The 21,721-nt window shown below is 48.5% G+C and overlaps 1 protein-coding gene across 6 annotated transcripts in view; it reads right to left on the reverse strand.

Moving 5' to 3' along the window:
• LOC119393406 (protein Aster-B) overlaps positions 1–21,721 on the reverse strand; it is a 108,664-nt gene that overhangs the window by 40,140 nt on the left and 46,803 nt on the right. For 3 of the 6 annotated variants that reach the window (XM_037660402.2, XM_037660401.2, XM_037660404.2), the window contains exon 2: positions 8,101–8,352. In XM_037660402.2, the coding sequence (XP_037516330.1) occupies positions 8,101–8,352 (252 nt within the window). Of the gene's footprint in view, positions 1–8,100; positions 8,353–17,919; positions 18,064–21,721 lie in introns of those variants that run through there. The other 3 variants (XM_037660399.2, XM_037660398.2, XM_037660400.2) reach the window with 2 other exon arrangements.

The following is a 21,721-nucleotide window of genomic DNA, read 5'->3' on the forward strand; positions in this document are numbered from 1 at the left end:
TCAGTACTTCGAGTGGCGCTTTAAGTGGCACGTTCTTGGCGAAACGTGTCCGTTTATCGCCGAAACTCCCGCCGACTGCGCGCGCGCGACGCGGGTGCTTCTGGGAAGAAACGCTTACGTTTCCCTCTTTTTCAGCAATTGTCTGGATCCAGAGTATCGCGTTTCTCAGCGGCGATGAGTGAGCTTTAAAGAAGTACTGACACAATTTTGAGAGATTGCAAAATGGACATTTTTCGTTTCCTTGGCATGCAGTGCTAACGCTCTCCACGCACTGCAGTCAGACAACACGTATAAAATATTTTACTTTGATTTTAAAGTTTTCGTCACTGAACGTTTGCAAGCCAGCCCCACCGCAATGGACATTATCTCGACGAGTCAACATAGTTCCACTAAGTTTGCCAACTCTGCGTCCTGAAGCGAGCGCCCAAACATCATGATGAATTGCTACATAACTGTAATATGTTGCAATAGGCAGGAAGTACGAAACGGTATCGCCGATTTCTATAAAAATCTTCCTGTGCCCCTCATGACTTAAAAGTCGGTAAATATTTCCGAGTCACGTGAACACCTTCTGTTCCCTACTGGCCGTGGCACATGTATGCATACCTCCTTGGGAAACTCAAAAGAAAGGCTAATATAGCATATTATTTAACGCGCTCGAAGTTGGAACTTCTACAGTTTGAAGATATTCACTTAATGCAATGAAATAATTATAATAATTAAGCCAAAAAGCCGAAATTGTTCCGTTCAACAAGAACTTTTGTTGAGCAACTCACGCCATGAGTAAGACATATGACCAACGTTCAATATTTGCGTATAAGTGTCAAGGTAAAGAAAATGCAGTCAAAAGCGGAAGAGGGGTGGCTTGATGATACTAGGAAATTCGGTGACATATAGATGGATTCGACTCAGGTATGAGTTACGGTAAACTGGAGATAATCGTCTGCACTGAAGAGGACTTCGTCCTGCATCGGACTTAAGCCAGGTGGTGGTGATGATGATGCTAGTCGCAGAATTTAACAATGGGCAATCACGCGATAACGAAAAACGTGACACATAAGGAAGCTGGAAGTGGTTAACGGCTGGGGCAGTTAAGGGGCGCGAAGGTAAAAACATGTTCGTCAATGAACAACCCAGCTGATTATCTGCAGCGACAATGATTCTAGTCTGCACTTAAAACACAGATAAACTTAAGGTAGAAGCCCGACAATAAATGTGCAGCGCAATACGAAATACGATTACGGTGAAGGCATACAAGAAGTTTCACCACTGCATATTAAACGTAATGGCGGGTGAGCGAAGGAGTTGTGCTGAAGACGGGTTTTCCTTGATCGTACAAGACCTACCAACTGGTTTTCATATTTCTGCGGCTACTTTAGGTTTTCTTTCGCATTTTGGAAGAAATATGCCTTTAAGTTATTTAAATAATGTAGTATGTGTAGAAATTCCGCAAGCACGTTTTAAGAATTCTCTTACGAGTCACACTTAGGGCTCCGAAAAGGCTCATTAAAGACCTGCGGGACAAGAATTTTAATAAAGCCAGCAGAACAAAAAATTCGGCAGATCCCACGTACAGTGGGAATCGATGTAATGCGAAGCATGCGGCGGGAAAGTGATTGTGGCGTAATTTTTTACAATGAGCGAGACGTTACGAAGTGACGCTAAAGATAGGCGCAAATGGTATACACACGCATAGGTTGAAGAGCCGCACATGTGTTAGATAACCAGTTGTTTACTGTTGCGTAACGATGCCAACAGCAACATAGGTATTACCAACACTAGACGCGGTAAGCCGATATGTATAGTGCTTATACTTGTCTGTTATGATGGAGAACGCACGCACGTTTCACGGACCCGTGTGTCTGTGTGGACGGGGTTCTGGACAGTTCTCACGTAAATGGCGGCGAGCGCAATGTCTCTGTTATTGTGATCGATGTGCGCAACCCTCGCCGATTGCACTGCTTGTGTGTGTTTGTTCGGTGTCTGGCGGCCGGCGAAGTGGGATGTGGCCAACGTTAAAGTTGCGCATCGCCGTGTTCTTATATGTGCCCCCGCCGCCGCACCCGCAATGAAGCCGCTTGCTGTGGACGACACATTGGGCTCATCGCTCCATGTTTCAGAAAGTGCTAACACGCCAGTTTCTGTGAGCAGAGCGTCTTTTTAGAGGTCGTGCACGTGCGCGTGCACAGACTGCATGTTGAGAGCGGCGAGCGTGAGATGATTGTCGTTGCTGTGGCACCGAATGAAGGTGGTAGCCCGGTCCAATACAATGTCTAGAGGCCTATTTGCTAGCCGGGTCATGTCGTCGACAGACTGTGTCGATAGAGCAGGCGACATGTCGGAACCTGAAATCACCTTTTGCGTTGGTGAGGTATAGGCCGTCGAGGCTGGTAGCCCTAGAAAGTGCTACGTAGACCTTCAGTGGTTGGCGCTTATGGTATCTGTAGACTACCTAGGCGTATATGGCCCTTTGTGACGTATATATAGTAATGGCGTTTGCTTGCGCAAGGGAAAACTGTGTCCTCTTACACGAGATATTTTTCTGGCGTATGTCATGGTTGTGGGGTTCGCAGTCCCACGGGCACTCATTTCCATTCTATTGAGGGTGTGAGGTAGTGATGTGCTTCTGGCTGGGACGACAATGCCTATCGTGGACGTCGGAAATTCAAGCCACAGCCGCAAAAGGTTGCCGCGTTCGTCACGCTCGATGTACCACAAGGTGCCCGTCGCGTACGTCGATGTTGACCGTGATCGTGTACGGTTTGCCGATGCTTAGGTAAACTGAGGCCGGCAGGCAACCCATGTCGCTTGAGTTCATGTTGGCCACGTTGGTCAGGGCATCCCTACGTTCTTATAACCAGTTATATATCGCATGCGGTATGACATAACACGTTGTCCGCAGCGTCGAGGCAACGTGCGTTATAGCGGTCGACGTCCGAATTGCTGTGGTGTAGCCGCGTATGCCGTCAGGGCGTTTAGCGGCGGCTTCTTCGCGAGTCATAAGGCGGCTCTCAATCAATCTGACGTGATACTCGGTCAGCATGAGGTCATCGCCAAGCCTCTCATGAAATGAACACTGCATCATTCTAGCGGACCACGTGGACGAGTGGATGGCAGTCGAGCGTCTTCCAGGGGTGTTCTGTCTTCAGCTCCCCCACTTGCCTTGCGTTTCAATGTGTATGTTCGCCGTTAATGTGTTGATTGAGACTGTGAATCATCTGTGGCACATACCCGCATAACATGGACTGTGGTATGCGGGTATGTGCCGCACGTAACTGAGGGAAAGGATTTCATGACCAGTGAATGTGATTCATGTCATGACCAGTGAATCGTGTTCGCCATACACTGATTCCCTGCTGTGCCAATTTTTGTATATTACAAGTTATGGAGACGACCAGGAGAGCGCCCAGACGTAGGCGGCTTGATAGATAGATACGTAGATATAAACGGCCGAAGTGCCAGAGGTTCGCTAAGAAATGATTTAAAAACCTAGCACGCTCATACTGCCACTTGAAGCAGACGCGAAAACTGTAATGTCGATGTCCCTGTACCCGTTTAATGCGGCCCTCGGCTTTGATTTTCCATGGGATCACGGCGAAGAACCGTAATAACACCCTGGAAGTGGACGGGGCGCGCTCCGTTGCCAAGGGAGACAAGGGTTCATCGTTTGATCGTCTCTCGGTGAACGCCCTGCCATAAGACGTTTCCGCCCTCGAACTATCTTCGCTTCCGTGTTCTTGCACTGGAAAAAAAAAAGCACACTATCGGCCCAGCGGGCCTTGCAGAGGGGCTCGTCAGCGTTCACCTTTGTTGCGAGGATACGTTTATTTTTCATGCAACAACGCAGAAAGGTGCTGAAAGCAAATGTGAACCATAATGGCGCATACAGCGAACGCCACAGTGCAATAACCTGCCTAAAATGACATCGTAAAGGGGCTGCTAACTCAGGCTGGCTGGTGCAGCAGAGTAAATCGCATGGTACATGGCAAACAGTATGAATTACCCGAGCAAGGGCGTAACCGATTAGCTTAAGGGTAAGTGTGGATGGCAACCAATTTATACAGACGGCGCCGAAGAGCATATGAGCAACAAATAGCACCACTTACCGAGTGGCGTGAGAGAAGCTTCCTTGGCAACTTATTTCACTTATACAGCGAACTTCATGACGAACCTTTCGTTTGCACTATAGTTTGTGAACCATATTGTATGGCGCCTCTTGTGTGTCATATGCGCCACCGAGATGTGTATTAATGAGAACTAATAGTAACTAACAGTTCTCATTAATATTGTGTCTAACGAGGAAAAACGAGCCCTTAAAAGTCATCTTCTTACCGAGATGTGTAACCACACAAAACTTCTAAATTAGCAAGGTACAAAGTCTTTACCCAGCTTCGCGTCACCTTTTCTGAATCTACCTCTGATCGAACATGTCCGATCAAGTAAAAAAAAATGCGTGCACTAAAGTCTTGCAGGCAACAACTGTCATAGCTGCTGTCCAAGTCGCGACTCCTAGCAATGGCTCCCTCGAAGTATCGGAAGCCGATCTCGAGAGTCACAGCCTTTTGTCGCTGCAAATGCCGGAAGCAATTGCAGCAGCAGGACACACGTGATATCCGTCATATTCTAGAAATCTTTTCGCGGGTACATGCAAGACGCCGCCACAATATACCGCACTGCAGGTAGCTCAGGGTATTCACTAAATGCGCCTGTTAAGAGGCTCCTGTTGCTAGAACAAAAGCTCAGTTCGCGATGCAGCTGAAGACTGCATGGCGTTCTGCAGCATACGCTACTGACGCAGTGCATTCAGCAGAGACCTGAATTTTATTTCACAAGTGCTTTCAGTCGCACTTTCTGCGAAGAGATCTTCAGTAGCTTTGCTTCAAAGAGACCTGAACTTTATTTCACAAGTGCTTTCAGTCGCACTTTCTGCGAAGAGATCTTTAGTTGTTTTGCTTCTCTTATGCTAATGTGGACAGTGAGTTTCATGGCTGGATTGCAACGATTCCGAAAAGCTATAGCCGTTCTAACGAAACGATTCTACTTCGTGATATAAGGCCTATGCCGCTCTGGCATTCGTAACCGCCAATAGAGTCCAGGCCGTTGCCATCGTCCCTATATTTTTGTATTCGCCGCATTGCCGTCAACGTTATATACCAACAATATCTGAGCGACACGCAGGCGAAGCTGCTCTGACTCGATCGCGCTTGCGATCAGACTACTCATGCGAACGGACACGACTGGATGACGGCCGCATTTTCGAGTTTGATACACGATGCAAGCAAGAGTTTCCTTCATATGACGTTTGTACACATAGAGAACGGTGCAAAGAGGCAGACTTGTGGCCTTCCTTATAACAACGCACACGCTGTGATTTTAGATATTCAGCCAGCAACAAAGATCCTATAAACATATGCTATTTGCGAAATAGGAGGATAAAGCTTTACCGTCATAACCTATTCAACTTTCACTGCAGGACAAACGCTTCTTTTAGCGATCCCACCATTCTAGTGACACCATTCCACGGCTGCAAATTTCACTATTTCAGAAACCATAGTTGCTGTTTGTTCTCTGTTCTGTCTATATCTAGTTCAGCTTATTATTTGTCTCTACCAAGGATTATATGGCTCGCTTAAGTTCATTTCTACCTCTTAAACTTAATGTCAACCCTCTTTTGCTTCCTAATCCCAACCACCGTGCTTCTATATAAAAATGATTTCTCGTTCTATCATTCGTTGCGCGGTTCTTAACATACAGTCAAGCTTACGTCATACATTTACTCGTAAATTTGCATCACTCACTTTCATGGGTGCAGGTAGGTGATCGAAAAAAAAAAACTGATAAAAATACCAGAAATTAGACTTGTGCGAATTGCGGGTTATAAGCATTACTGAACGACTTTATTGAGTTTCCTTACTATACTACTATAAATCGCACACTAGACAATGGCACCAGGAACTAAATTGTCCCAGTGAGATTATGAAATGGGTAACAAGAGCAAGACAGTAAAGGTGACAATGCGGTGACCTTGCCGATCATACTGAAATCCCCAAGCACATTTTCGCAATCTTTTTCCTGGAACACTGCTAAACTGCAAGCACAAGCGCTGATAAAGAAACCAATGCGGCGCCATTCATACTTTATATCTCGAAAAAGAAGGAGATAAAAAAGGTCCTTCTCGAATAACTCGCCATAACTTCAGTTTCCAAAGGGGCCACGTACGTGCGGATCCGCGCCGGAGATGCTTTACCCAGATTGTCGCTCGAATTGATTGAAGTGCCCGAAGCCCTCGTAGAAAGCCGCTCTGTTTTGACGGCTAGCCGTATCTGGATCGGTGCCAAGATGGCGATGCGCTCAATAAGGACGTTTGGGACGTTGCTCAGCATTACCCATTTTCTTTCTCTCTCTCTCTCCCTTCCTCCCCTCCACTTTCCTTCGGCTTTGACAATCATTGTAATAAAGGCGCGGCCACACCGCTCGACGCCCACTCTTGGACAACGGTGACAGCCGTAGATCACTCCGATCAAAGAGCTTTCTGTTTAAAGTTACGCGCGCCACGCTTTGTAGGCGTTTCATTGAGAACAAATCGCTACCGCGCTTCGCTCATTCGATACTCGGCAGTGCTCAAGGACGCCGGCTAACATTACCCTGGGAAAGGGGCAGGGCTAGAAGAGGGGATACCGTTTTTACCGCTATAAGGGCCGCATGACACGAGACGGGACCATCAAAAACCAAACGCGGCACGCCTACTCACATTGTATTTTCAACAGAGCAGTCGGTGAATGGGTTGAGAGATAAGGAAGGCAACGCACGTGGAAACGTATCGACCGCTTAACCGGCGGGTCGTTTCGTTTTCAGCTGTGTGATGACAATGCGCTGCTATTAGTATCCGCGATAAAACAAATAAAAAGAAGATCGAACGCAGGGTACAGTACTTCCGGTACATTACGCAGGGTACAATACGGTACTTCCGTTTGCTGTATGAGCAGCTAGATTACAAGTTGCTTTGTGGCCTGTGCAGTCTAACACTCTACGCGGCTTTTATACTTTGGCGTGCGCGGTGGGTTTGCACGCCGGCTGCGGGTGAGAACGTCGGGCAAATAAATTGTTCCGCTGCCCGAACGCATCGAGCCGACCCACCGTCGTCGTGATCGACCCGTCGTTGTCCCGTTAACTGGGGCAGCCTTAACGTGCCCTGCACGATCAACGCTCCGGGCCAACCTTTCTGCCACGCTTAATGGATGAACGGCAGCGCCACGGACATACGGTAGTGGCGAGCCGCACGCCACGCGATTGAGGAGGCGAGAACACGCGCGCGCTCTCTTACACTCGCTGCTCCTTTATTGCTCGCCACACTGATATCTGAGGCAGTTATTTGCTCGGCTCGCCGCGTTTCACACGAGTATACAAAAGTGCCTACCCGCTCATCATCTAAGCGATAAACCCAACTCTCGCGCTTCCGCACAAACGCTATGCACGTAACGGCGCGTGGCGACAACTGTGAGCACGCGTGCGCCGGGAGCACTGGCGCGGTGCAGCGAAGCGCCCCGCGCAGGGTGCTCGCCGGGAGCTAATACGGCGCAAGGCGCGATGCGCTCGATGGGGAGACGATGGTTGCCTCGCACGGCAACCGCATGCGCCGCCGCACGTAGTGCCAGACTCGCTCTCTGTAGAGCCCGCATTGGCCAGGCACGCGAGCCAGCGGTGGCTGGATGACGACGACGTGGCCCACGCAACACTCGCGCACGTCACCGCTTTAGGTCAGCGAATGTTGACCCCGCGCCGTCGCTCGGCCACTCCAGATGAGCTCGGGCCATTTTCTTCGGACTATTCTCACCGTTCTTGTCAACGCGCTTACGTGGCTTCCCGAACCGCCACCAGCGCACATACGATTGCCCGCATTCGCTGACGCACAGGCACCGCTATTTCCCCAAACTTCCGAACAAACGCGGCTTCCGTGTGTCCTCCCCTTTTCGCAGCATTCATCCGGGAGGCGGGACCAGCGCTGTCGCCCAACCTCCCCTTTTTTTCCCCCGATTCCGAAGAGCGGGAGGCTTTACCCGCATGGCACGGAAAGGGAGCCGAACGGCGAAGCGCACTCACCAGACGGGCGCCGGCTCTTCCGTCGGTGTGGCTGCCGCTGACGTTGGCTGAGGAGGCTGCTGCAACTCAGCGGCGGAGGCAGCGATGCGGCGCGGGGCAGCGGCCGCCATCGCGGCGTCGGCGGGTAGCGCGATGCCGCAGCCGTTTTCGCCGCCGTTAGGGGCGCCTCCATCGCCGACGGCGACGACGACCGCAGCGGCCCCATCGGGAGACGGCGCCGCGGAAGGAGAGGAGCGACGGCTGACGCCGTTGCTGCGAAATGGGGAAGAAAAAAGAAAAATTAATGAACACCGTGCGAGTCAAACACTAAAGTTCTAACTTAATGAAAACCAGCATATGAAGCCAAGGAAGGTATAGGGGACGTTAATTGTACTGTTTTAAGTGTATTGTAGCAATTACGACATAGATGCGAAGATATAGATGTGTTTTGCATATGTCTCCCTATATGTAATCACCCCCACACAAGTACATTCAATAAACTGAAACTAAAGTGGACGAAAAGACAACTTGCCGCCGGCAGGGACAGAACTTGCAACAGGTCCGGTCCCTGCCGGCGGCAAGTTGTCTTTTCGTCCACCTTACTTTCTTCACACCTACATCACAATTACTACAATACACTGGAAAAAGTACAATTAACGTCTCCTATAACTTCCTTTGCTTCATTATCTGTTGGTTTTCATTAAGCTTGTATCAATCAAAGAAACGAGCCCTCAAAATTCCCTTCTCTCATTAAAGCTCTAACTGCCATTTAACAGTCACATCCGCTGTAACATACAGCCAGCGTATACAGAGAAAGGACGGCGAGAACGAAATAGGGAATAAAGGGAGTATTGGTAAATTCAAGTACCAGATGTTCCGGCGGGAAAATTTTACACGGCGTCGGAGGCTGTTTCCATAGACCATACTTGCAGGGCACCGCGCAGTTTCAGTGAACAAGTAAGGAAGGTCTACGTCGCGAAGGAAGGGGAAAAAGTGGGGATGCCGAGCGAGGGAGGGAAGGCGACGGCCGTTGCTCGGGAGACGGCCACGTGCGCTCGGTTTCTTTCCGTACTCTGAAAGTGGTGGGTTCCGCCGCGCGACAACAAATTCGTCTCGTGCATGGGCATACGTACACAACGGACACATAGATGACGACGCTTTCAACCGAGCAAAAAAAACAACGGTCCACTTCGCAAGATCAAAGAAAGGAGCGGAGAGGATGTCGTTCGCAACTTTGCAGTCGCGAACGAAATTGGTTCCCGCCACGGGAAGCTCATTACGCCGGGCAAATGCGCTTCCCATTAATACTGAATAGACGGATCTAACGGTGTTTGTTTACTCGTGGCATTAGATAGATGAAGTGGGTCGGGCTTGCAAGCCGCCGTCCCTGATCTTTGGAAGCGACAGCGACGCAACAAATGCGTAAGGGCGGCTACACAAGGCGGGTCCGGTGACCTGCCTACGCGACACCGCCGCCGGTGTCCTACACAGCGGAATAGACGCGCTGATAAAACATTATGGCAGCCGTGAAGAAGAAGGGGGAGGGAAGACGTACGTTGCCTCTATGACGTAAAAGACGAGCAAACAAAGCCAAAGGTCTCTACAAGTCATGACGAAAGCCACGGCTGTGCACATGGGCTCCCGGCCTGGGGTCCGGACCGCTCGCAGACTGCTTATGATAGTGGTAGCGTGAATAAACAAACGCGAGATAAATGTCACGACTTTTGTCCTTTAGTCTGAATAACGATGTTTGGCCACTTCCGAAACAGAAAAAGAAATAACGCTGACAGAATAACTTATGTAATAACAATAGTTCATCGAATGCAAATATTTTCCAACTAGGCGGGATAAGGTACAATTATCGGTTTTAACGACACTCATTTGTCGGATAACTTGTCGTCGTGTACATTTAATGTACAGAAATCATTTCCTTCCCAAGAACTAAAGTTTGTTAAATATGTGAGACATGCGAGTGAAAAGCTCCGTAATAGATATTTTGCTACAACCATCAATATCAGCATTGCTGCATCTACACCGAAACGCGGTTGCCGACGCCTATGAGTCGAAGCTGAAAACCAGCGTTCACTCTTAGAAGGTGACAGACTTCGGGAAGTCAGGTATCGTCACGAAATGGAATAAACTTCCACATTAAATCGCGGGCGCCATGAGCTGTGCCCGCCACCATTCTTAAGTGAGCTAGTGATCACGTTACACTGGTTCCTCGGCACAACTTTTTTGTCCTGTTTACTCTGTTTAATGAATTGAGAATTAATTCGTACCTATTCAAACCTGCATACCAGCCTTTATACGACACCCCACGAAAAAGAAATATGAGGGCGGAAAGGTGCAAAAATATAAACAAAATTGAACTGCTCATTGAGTCGAACTTTATATGAGTGCGTGCGTGCATGTGTGTCTGTTTGTGTATGTTTTCTCGGTTGTCGCAATCTTTACGGTAAACAAGATTCGGTAGCACTAAAAGCTTTCCAACACATTTGACTTGGGATACACTATAATCGAACCGACGCCACGCAAGGTTTTCACAAGGACACCTAGACCAGCCGCGACAACATTATGCGTTATGTGAAAGCATCCGGCGAGTGTTTACACTCAACACACAGCCAAGTCGGGGATAAGGCAGAACACATAATGAGCACTATAAGAGTGGCTTGAGAATCCTGCCTGCGCCACAACAGTGATCCAGCGATTGCATGCACGTCACAGACACTATACTTGGACTATAAGAGACGGCTTATATAATCTGAAGCTTTGAATGAGCTTTGACGATGAGCACTCACTCACTCACTCACTCACTCACTCACTCACTCACTCACTCACTCACTCACTCACTCACTCACTCACTCACTCACTCACTCACTCACTCACTCACTCACTCACTCACTCACTCACTCACTCACTCACTCACTCACTCACTCACTCACTCACTCACTCACTCACTCACTCACTCACTCACTCACTCACTCACTCACTCACTCACTCACTCACTCACTCACTCACTCACTCACTCAATCACTCACTCACTCACTCACTCACTCACTCACTCACTCACTCACTCACTCACTCACTCACTCACTCACTCACTCACTCACTCACCTGGATAGGCTCGCAAAACTTTCGGTGCTGCATCCATGAGAAGACGTACTGTGCCGCAACAAACGAGTTAGGGGAGTCACGACGAATCGCGTAGAAAGCTGCAGCTTCATTGATAGCAGTCCCTCGAATGACTTTTCGGCGGTGGGCGACCTCTCGCGACGGTTTAGGTCGTCGCCTTCGCGTGGCGGTGTCTCGCACGAAATCGTTACCTCTAACTAAAGCGTGGAGCTACACAATGACCGAAACAGTGAATCATCCCGCAGTTTACTCATGCACGGGCCAGCCCTGAATCCCATCCCCATCATGGAAGGCGGCAGACGCATCGATCTTGTGATCCCCGAAAACCGAGAGCAGCGTACGGAAGCCATACACTCCGGTTCCTTACACAGTGCACGCCCGTAAGCATGCAATATACCTTCGCGAGTTTTCCAGTGACAATATTGCGGCACCGAAATGTTCAAATGTCTTTCTATCTTTTTCTAATGTAGTGCGGCATGTACTACGTCTCTGGAATAACATCGAGCAGGGGCGAACTTCGAAAGAAGACGTGGGAGGTTTTCGCATGTGTGATGTGAGCATCAAGTACGGAAGCTTTCATTCAATTCCACTACTTTTCCTCCACAGGGATAGACACAAATATACTACACTGGTTTGCAATCAGTGTAGATTGAAACAGCACATTCAGACGCCGCACGAGCTGTCGGAGACGGTGCACGAATTTACAAGACTAACTCGACTCGCAAGCTTTCCGACCGGTAAAGCAAAAAGAAAAAAATAACTTTCCAGGTATTGTCGCAAGTGCAATACCAACACGCGCACGAGAAGGTTGAAACAATATATTTTGCATGCATATAGATTCGGCGCCACAAACGCTTTACACCGATAACGCCTCGAACCAGAAAGCCATGGCCTATGCTGGTATACTGCCACCATAATATGCACGCGAACCACGCAACAAAACAGCTGCAGTGCGCCGTAGCGTTTTGGGGCTGCGCGGATAAACAGATTTATCATTGCGTCCTTGGACGCCAGAACAGCGCACGTGTGTTTGGAAATGCACAAGCAATACGTTATTGTCGACTGCAATAATGACGCATGATTCAAAGAAAATGAAAATCATCATCATCATGAAAAAAAAAGTTTCGCCCGGTTTATCAGCATGTCTGCTTCAAGCTGCGGGATAATCGCGCAAATAATTTCGGCACATGAGATAATCGATGCTGATAACTGCATTCTAGGTCGATTCCATTTAGCTGCAATGTGACTATAGGTGCAAGTTAGGATGATAGGTGCAGTATAGGGTGATATGAGGGGAGGTGCTGGCGCAGAAAGACGACGTGTGGCTACTAGAAGTGACGTGTCTTCGCATGGGTCAACATTACGCGACATTAACGCGGTGCTTTGTCCCTGAGTACAAGCCCAGCAAAGCGGCTGGTATTTGAGCCTCCGCAACTCGAGACTGTCACGAATGCCCGTTAGGCGGGCTTCTCCGCAATGATCGCGAGCATGACGTTCAAGATTGGAGCAATGCCACAAGAACGCACGCGCACCGGGCAGTGTACGCGTTGACAGTGGAATAAAACGACTTGGACAAAGCTATGAACGGTAACATATACGAGGGCGAAGAGAACAAAGCTAGCGCCTCCAGTACCAAAATTTCGGCGCGGCAAAAGACGACGGACCAGGCCAACAAAGACAGGTGCCCGTCCTACACACACACCACGTGCTAACATCAGTGCAGTGATGGTTTGGAAAGCCACGTGCGGCCCGCAAAGATCAGGTTCCTCAATGCAGGGCTCGTTAGGGATCTGTGTGCGTGTCTTTTTCTGTGTCCATGTACTTACTGCTTACGCTGTACCAAAAGAAAAGACGTATGTCATAATGATGCAGCAACGAACCCAATTCTCAGCACTGATCAATTAGCCGTCCTAGGCGGCCCCGCCCATACACAAGCGAAATGCGAAAACGCTCATCTGCTTAAGATGCAGGTGCGCGTTGGCGAACGACAACTGATCCAAGTTAATCCGGAGCCCCCCTCCATATTCCACTCTCATGGATACAGTACTTGCTTCGGACATTAAACGTCATGAATCTTCAGCGAAGAAAGGGCTGACTATATCAGCATTCTGGGCAAGTTGGCATTACTTGAGTATAATTGCGCAACAAAAAATACACGAACAAGAGGGAAGAACGCACTGAAGATCTTTTCTTTCGCTTTTGTCTGTGTCTTCCTTTTTTTTGTGCGCAATCACACTCAACGAACTTTCTGCATACAGCCGCGAAAGTAGTAATCACAGAAGCTGCGTCGCTCGCCAGAATCACCATGAGCAATGACGGGGGCAGCCACACAAATGGCAACTACGAATGTACAGTTGGTCTCGCAATGCGCTCACTGTCAGAATGAACATGTTTGCGAACACACACACGCGCACACACACACGAACACACGAACACACACACGCACACACACACGAACACACACACACACACACACACACACACACACACACACACACACACAGAGAAAAAGAGAGAAGTCCCGGTGTTCCAGGCTACACTCACACCATTTGTCGAACTGCAGACCACGCACAGAACAAGCTAACACGGAGCTCTTAGGCACGCGTGGCATCAGCTTATTTGTCCCGCACCCTCGTTTTCTTTATATTCGCTGAAGCCAAAGGTCAAGCAAACCGACACAGCCTGCCAACTCGTGTCCAGCAGAGCAGGGTACCGTTATCTACGAGTGGCGATTTCGTGATATTCGCCAACGGCTAATCAGAGACCTCTTGGGTGGGTATAAACATCTTTCATCGATGTCAAACGACGCAAGACGACCCAGTTCGCTTCGCAGAACACTGGTTGGCTTCTATGGAATCGGATCGAGGAACTGCAGTCTATCGGTTCTTCGAATTTCACTTCTGCGCGAGACACGGCGCCCTTGCTTTTATGCCTGCAAGAAAGTACTGTAGGCGATAGCGACTTCAGGCAACACTGGATAAGAAAAGCCGTCGATGAGCGTTACGTAATAATTTTGAACGCCTGGTGCCCACCGAAATATGTCTCACTTGGCCATTTGTCTTTATCAACGATACGATCTTACGCCCAAGAGGTGAAGACATTAGAACTACACTAATGAGTGTAGAGGCCAAAAACGTTCATGCACAGAAGCCAAAAACGTTCCGGCGGCGTCGTTATCACATTGAAGCAGCTTAATTGCCACGTGATTGACGCTGCCTTCACCCAATCAAAGCAGCCATGTTGGAGTACCAATACGTTAAGAGACTGAGTCGATGACGTCACGTGTAAGCTGTCAATCTATAGATACACGGCGTGAATACAGCGCAAATAGGCAGCCGACGTGTAAAGGCGAGGTCAGTGAATATTTTTCAGTCCATAAGAAGAAACCAAGAGCCATGGTTTCAGGATATCATTTATCTATAATGCATCGGCCAAGAGGCAAGAACATGATACCGCGGTTTGCAAATACTTTTTCTAATTAGAATAGTTTCTCATCAGTCAATCAACGGCGGGGAGCTGTACACATGCAGTGACTGCACTGTGGAATCGCAAACGCAGTACATTTCACATTTTCCAGTTACGCTGGTAACTGACGGTACGCTCGTACACACGCTTAAACTCAATATTCGGAAACAAAATGTACTGTCACGCGGCTAACATGGCGGATTTTGCTGTTTAACCGCAGAGAACGAACTTAAACCCTCGACAGCATACGGTTTTTTAATCTAGCACAGCCATAACTTACGAGCACGAAACATTACAAATGCAAAGCACAGCTGCCTGAGCTCTGCAGCCGTTTACGATACGCCGCGCTGCGCAACTGCAGACTTTCTGCTGCAGTAAAACCTTTCTCGTACCCCGCACTTTCATAGCATCGCCACTAATTCTGAGTTACAACGCCATTCCGCAGACAGCATATGAAGTCATTGTTGCACTACTAACAGATTAATGACAATTAGTTTACTGTAAATTCTACCTTTTCTTAAAATATTTTAAAAAACGTCTATATGTGAGGCGCACGAATCGAAGCATCCAAATATGCGAATCACACAGGACCGAGACAATTACTAAAGCGATACATCGCTTCAGGTTCTTTCTTATGCACTTAAAGTATTGGTAAAGTAAAAGTATTGGGTAACTAAGGCTATAGCGATTAAGCAGGAGAAAAAAAAATCGCCAGGCCTGCACGGAAAGCGCAGCACAGACACAGCGAAAGCTGGAAGAGCGGCATTTCTAGAGCCCGTTGTAAACTCTCTAGGGGCTACTAATACAAGTACACTAGCAACGTACCCACTACGCCACAAATCATAACTTTTGTGAAGTTGGGAAGCACCAACCACAACATTATTCGTCATTCTGCGGAGAAGCGAGGTACCATCTGTAAGGCATTATGTGCACTTTTTTGATGCGACGGTTGATGACGCAGAAGAATTATGTCTGAGTCCTTCGTAATGGGTTGGAAGCTTTAAACGACCCACTAGTTACGTAATTCGCATTGTGTGACGCCCGGTCGTTTTTTCACTCTCCCACCACGCTATATAACATACCTTAACGTGAGAAGAGTAAGAGGGAAAGAACTTTATTGAGACGCTGAGGAAATTAATCGTGGGGCCCTTATGGGCTTTATTGGCAACCTGTAGAAGTGCACTCGCGAGGAACGCACTACGCTATAAATCATAATTTTTGTGAAGTAGGGAAGCAGCCACTATGCAATTGTTCGCCATTCTGCGGATAACCGTGGTACCCGCTAAACACCTGTAAGGCATTATGGACACTTTGTTGATGCTGTGGCTGATGACGATGAAGAATTATGGCAGAGCCGTTTGTAATGGGTTGGAAGCATTCAACAACCCACTCGCTGCGCAATACGCATTGTGTGACGCCTGGTTACAGCATTCGCGTTGTGTGAAGCCTGGTTGTTATTTTACTCTTCTACCACGCTACATTACATATGTTAATGTGGTTCCTTCGAGACATGAAGTCTGTATAGGGTCTTTTTAAAAATCAGTTTCAAGCACCGGCATGGCTTTCAAGTAGAATACTGGGCTCCCACGCAGAGGGCTTAGGTTTGAACCTCGTTACATCCTAGATAATTTTTCTTATTTCGTTTTTTTTTTTCTTATTTCGCGCGATAGTGGTTACGGACACCGGCGGCGGACAACTACGGCGCTAAAAACGGCCCTTGTGATCTCATAACAGCTTTCACTGTAAAAAAAAAAAAAAAAAGCTGCAGGTTTACGATCACGGCGAAGAGCAACTTGTACATACAGCGAGATAACTCAACCATTCAGAGGGGCGTAGCGCATTTAACTGCGCAAATGGCAGTAAGACGAAATATCCGGAAGGACGCCTGCCAGCTTCGAGCGCATATATAAGCTTGCCACTTACAGCGCATAACAATGTCAGAACAACCATCACAAGCCTGGAGACACACCGAACTGTGCGCACAACCAATGTCGCGCTCAGAAGTGAGTGCACTGCTCCGGAACGAGTGCACTTCCTTCTCACTCTGGGGTACACAGCAACACGCGCGCGCGCTTCTTTGTTCGTCCTGCAACATCACTGGCGTGCTCACATCTCAGCAGCACGCAGCAAGCATCGAAGACACGCGATGCATTGTAGTGGGAAAGCCGCCGCCGCTGCCACGGGATATGTCTTTGCTAGAGCACAGCTGCACCGGTTCCCACACCCACGCACACAAGGAAGGATAGGACTCCTAGAGGCCTTAACCAAGATCGTGATTGCCTGCAATGTGGCACGCGATCACCACTCCACGTGATAGACAAATGGTAGAAAGCGTAGGTGTGCCAGATAGTCTAATGCAATTTCGAGTCTCCCCGCGAAGACGATTTCCTAAGCACGAAGCCAAGGAGGAAGGCACGCGAGTTCACATGTGGGGCAATCGATGCCATCAGCGGCACAGAATCAGGGATCGGTTAACGGAATAGCCGCTTGAAACCACCTCGATTATGCATGACCTTCTATCGTTCTGAAGCATCAGAATACACCGTATCCGAGGATTGTCTTCGTGGAAGTGATAACGACAATACGTCCTGATGTCATCGACGATCTACGGGAGAATCCTGGGAACAAGGTGCGCGTGCGCACCGAAGAGAACACAGTCTAGTTCGGCCTCCAGGTCGTGCTTGCCTTTGCGTCCCTAAATGGCCACGCGAACGATGCCAGTGAGGGGATGATCATCGCTATCCGAGTTGCTATATATGAAACCGCACACTTAAGCGATCGGGTACGTAACGGTCTTTTCAGCCAAACATGCGAAGATGTACGACGCACGCATCCAGTACGAGCAAAACGAAATTTTCCCAACTGCAGTGTTTGAAAGAATCGTGGGCGTCTACCAGCTGAACTGTTAGGACCGCGTCGCGCAAAATAAATATAAAAGCTAGGGTTGAAGGGAGGCCCGACAGCACGACGTGCGAGACTGCGAGACCGACCTTTCGATGCCCTTCTTTCGTAGCGAACACAAACGCTGAGCCAAGGATCGAATACACTGCATAACCGCACTGTTTGCTGCATATACAACTACATCTGTAGCGCAGGCGACAGACAGAAGAAAGAAAGAAACAGACAACGCGAGCGATGACTTAGAACAATATTCCAGGGTCTGTAGTGCGGAAAGGGCGCGCAGGGCACGAAACCGAGGTCGCTTTCACCAACGCAAGTCACATTAGCTTTCGAGAGGCTCACCGGTATATCGTCGGAGGTGCGTTGGATCTGTGCTTGATGGACTCAAATATGCTCGGCGCTATGGCACCGACGGGTATGCCAACCATTCTGCAGTGCACCGCTGTAGCGCACTCATTCGTCGATCGTTCACTGCACCAGGGTTGGACGCGCAAACTTGTGCGCGCTGGATAATGGCTTCTCTTGTTGTGGTCACGTGGGACGTGATTTAACGGAGTAGAGAGGGCAGCGGAGAAAGGGGGGTGGGGGCGGGTGTACACCGCGCGAAAACCCTTCGCGTGGCAGCGCGGCGCGACAGAGTTGGACGCGCGCGCCCTATCAAGGAAGGGGGCATGCAGGTCACCTTTCTGCAGCAAACCTGGCGTGTTTACTCTGTCTCCGGCACAACAGCCGCGCATATCGGAGGCTCCTCTTCGTATACGCGCAACGCACGCGACTCGGCGCGCAGTCTCGAGCCGAAAAGGAAACAAAAGGCTTTTGTCTAAGCACGACGTCGCGCTATCGACGGCGACGAGGCGCCACGGCCCGGGCGACAACGTGGGGGCAATTAGCCAGGGACGGAAGTTTACCCACGCGTCTGTCGCTCCTATACCTGCTGCTGCACACACGGCGTGCCGGTGCTTTGGCTGCAGCTTTGCAGCTCAGCCTGAAAAGCTCCGCCGCAGCACTCGCCGTCAGTTGGGGCGAGACAAGAGCGTACACCACACGGGCGTATTTCGGATGCTTCGTTTGCATCGCACAAGGATCTGGAAGTTACAACGACGTACGCATTCCCAAAAAGCGCGGTGTGTGCATCACGAACTGGCAAAAAGCATCACTCACTTGGGCCTTGTTAAGTATGCATGTGTTAGCAACGCGCTACAAAATCCCAAATCAGCTGAAAAAGTTTCCGAAAGGCCGTCGTCAGAATATGCGGCGTAAAGAGGTGCGCGACCAGATATAGAACGACCCTGAGCACATATGCATTCCTAAAACGAAGATCTCGCGAAATTGCGTTTGCTTATGGTGAGCACGCGGCTTAAGGCATCGCAAAGATAAATAAAGCGAAATAAAGCGCGCTTCGTTGGCGGTCGTTAAACGTGCTCAGCTTCGACAAAATGACTTTCCTCGAAACTATACACGCCCTCCTCCTGTAGGTTTTATTATCGTAACTACTTTTTTCTCACTTCTTTGAAGTCGCCATACAAATTTGCATATTCGAAAAGAAAGCGCAATTGATTCCGTCGTTCGAAGCCTTCCATACGATTGCGTGACATGTGCGCCGCTTTCTGAACAGTGGCGTGCAACGGGAAAGCGCATCCAGTGGTTTGTCGTAATAACGCAAGCCGCGCGGCACGTTGGAGGAAAACGGCGAGAAAAAAAAAAGCGCACACGGCCGTCGGTATATATATACACAGGCTCGAAAAAGCTATGCAAGTCACGTGCCTTGTATCGATACGCCGTCAAGGCCGCTGTCGCCATAAGCAAAAAAACGCCTCGAGCATGCGGCCTCGCTGCAGTGCTGAAACACGGTTTCGGCCGCGAAAGACTGCTGAGCGCTAAGCATTCTCGATGTCGTACTGAAAGGTAAGACAGCGCAGATGAAACCATGCAGATAGATTGATTTCTTAAAGGGCGCCTAAACCGCTCCGAGTTCTAAGACGAGAGAGTGGTTCCCTTCTCGCCTTCGCTACCCCTTCCTACAGGCGCTGTATCCTGCTCGCCACTTATTTATTCGTGAAACACGTGGACAATGTCAGCACTAAGCGCTGAGCCTATATCAGGACTTCGCGCTTTTCGGCTACAGGCTGTTATCTCCGCTTGCGCAGCACAAAACGAAGCGAAATTAGTTGATCCTGCGCGATAGTCATGCGAGACCAGGCAGAACGGGCGTGCCACTGCATGACAAAGCATGATATAGGAGACACTTCACAACTGATATCCTTCGTATACGGACCAATAAAGAGCTTATTTGCTTATGACGTCACGCGAACGAACCGCTGGCGTCACGAATTGTGCCGAAAAAACGCCAGGAGAGAGTGACGCGTTCGTTCTGTGTATTTTCAGAAGTTGTTTAAGGGTCCTTTAAAAAGTGGAGGTATGTTTGGTCGAACGATTAACGAAGTGAAATAATTGCCCAATAAAGTCCTGCTGCCGATATCCGTATACTCTCTCATAAGTGCTCTCAAAGGAAAGTCGCATTCATTTGGCCATTAAATTATAGGATTTGATGGACCCTTGGTGGTTGCTTAGCTGCTATAAGCTCAAAAAGGTGAGGTTCAATTTCTGCATGGTCACGGCCGCCGCATTCCGGTAAGGGCAAAATGGGAGAAAGAAAGAGAGAGAGAGAAAGAGACCTATGTATACTGAAGATTTAGGGACACTTTAAATAATCCCAGGTGTTCTCATTTTATCCAAAACCTGCCCCCTACGGTGTCTGCCTCATCCACACATTGTAGTTTTGGCATGTTAAACAGGATAATTTAATTAACTTTAATTAGTTCTTAATGGAAATGGACGCTAAATATTAGCGGAGTTCGCATCAGCTCGTATACGAGCCCGAAAGCACAAAATATGCGGCCGATGTGTTTACCAAACAAAGCTTAGCGATAGGTGCGGTTGGTTGTTGTGACGGATGACAAGGATACGAGTTGTCACGTGGCAGCAAAACAATGGAATGATCACAAAAGGGACAAATCGGCGCAAGCCCGATTGCGTTATGTGTTTCTCCAAGTGGTGTAGCTGTCGCGAGAGAAATTCCGCGTTTCGACACTTTCCTGTAAAATTTCACCAGGAAACGCCGCGAAAGTCCAACACTTTGTTGCCACAGTGGCGTACAAGGGTTGCCACAGTGGCAACCCTTTCGCTCGCTCAGACGTACAGCCGTGGGGAAATCCGGTATGTCTCTCGTTTTTCTAGCGGTTATTTTGTCATAGCTAGACTACGGGATAAGGGCTACAGTGTACTCATACTCGGTATGACGTTACGCGAGACACGCATTTCCACGCGACGCCCACTGTCGCGTCAAAATGAAACCGGCGCCTGTGGCGTGGCGACAAGTAAAGTAAGTCTTTCATTGCATGGGAGTTGTCTGCTTTATAACGAAATGCAGAGCCGTTATCAAAACGAAATTAAAGTCCGTGGTTTCAGGTATACGAAAAACCACGACACGATTGCGAAGCATGTACCGCGTAAGTGGGGATTCCGAATTAATCTTGGTCACCTGGAGTTCTTCAACAAGCCGCTAAATATAAGTATACAAGTGTTTCTTTATTATTATTATTATTATTATTATTATTATTATTATTATTATTATTATTATTATTATTATTATTATTATTATTATTATTATTATTATTATTATTATTATTATTATTATTATTATTATTATTATTACAGTCGCTGCATCTTAACCATTACAGGTATACACAGCGGCAGGTAGTAACGGAACCGTTGACAGCTGTGATTAGCATCAACGTTGCGGCCACATTGAGAAAGTTGCTTCAACTTTGTGAAGATGCTTCAACGCTACTAGGGTCTGGGAGCAGCCACATGCGACATTATTTTCCACAACGCAAAGAACATGTAGATATTTTTATACGAATCCGAAGCCGCATGCACGTGGCTAGGAACGCCAATAACTTTAAGAGAGGATGCGACAAAAAAATATGAATCGACCGATGTCAGGACGCTGATATTGAGAAGGTAATGCGCAACGAAACGACACGGGCATTTCGCATTCGGCATAAATTCATCTGCGAAAGGCCCACAAGACACCTCAAAGCCGGACGCGGAAGTTTCTTCGGGTAAGGGCGATTCCTGTCGC

Source organism: Rhipicephalus sanguineus, chromosome 5, assembly GCF_013339695.2.
Source record: "Rhipicephalus sanguineus isolate Rsan-2018 chromosome 5, BIME_Rsan_1.4, whole genome shotgun sequence".
In the NCBI taxonomy this organism is placed as follows: Eukaryota; Metazoa; Arthropoda; class Arachnida; order Ixodida; family Ixodidae; genus Rhipicephalus; species Rhipicephalus sanguineus.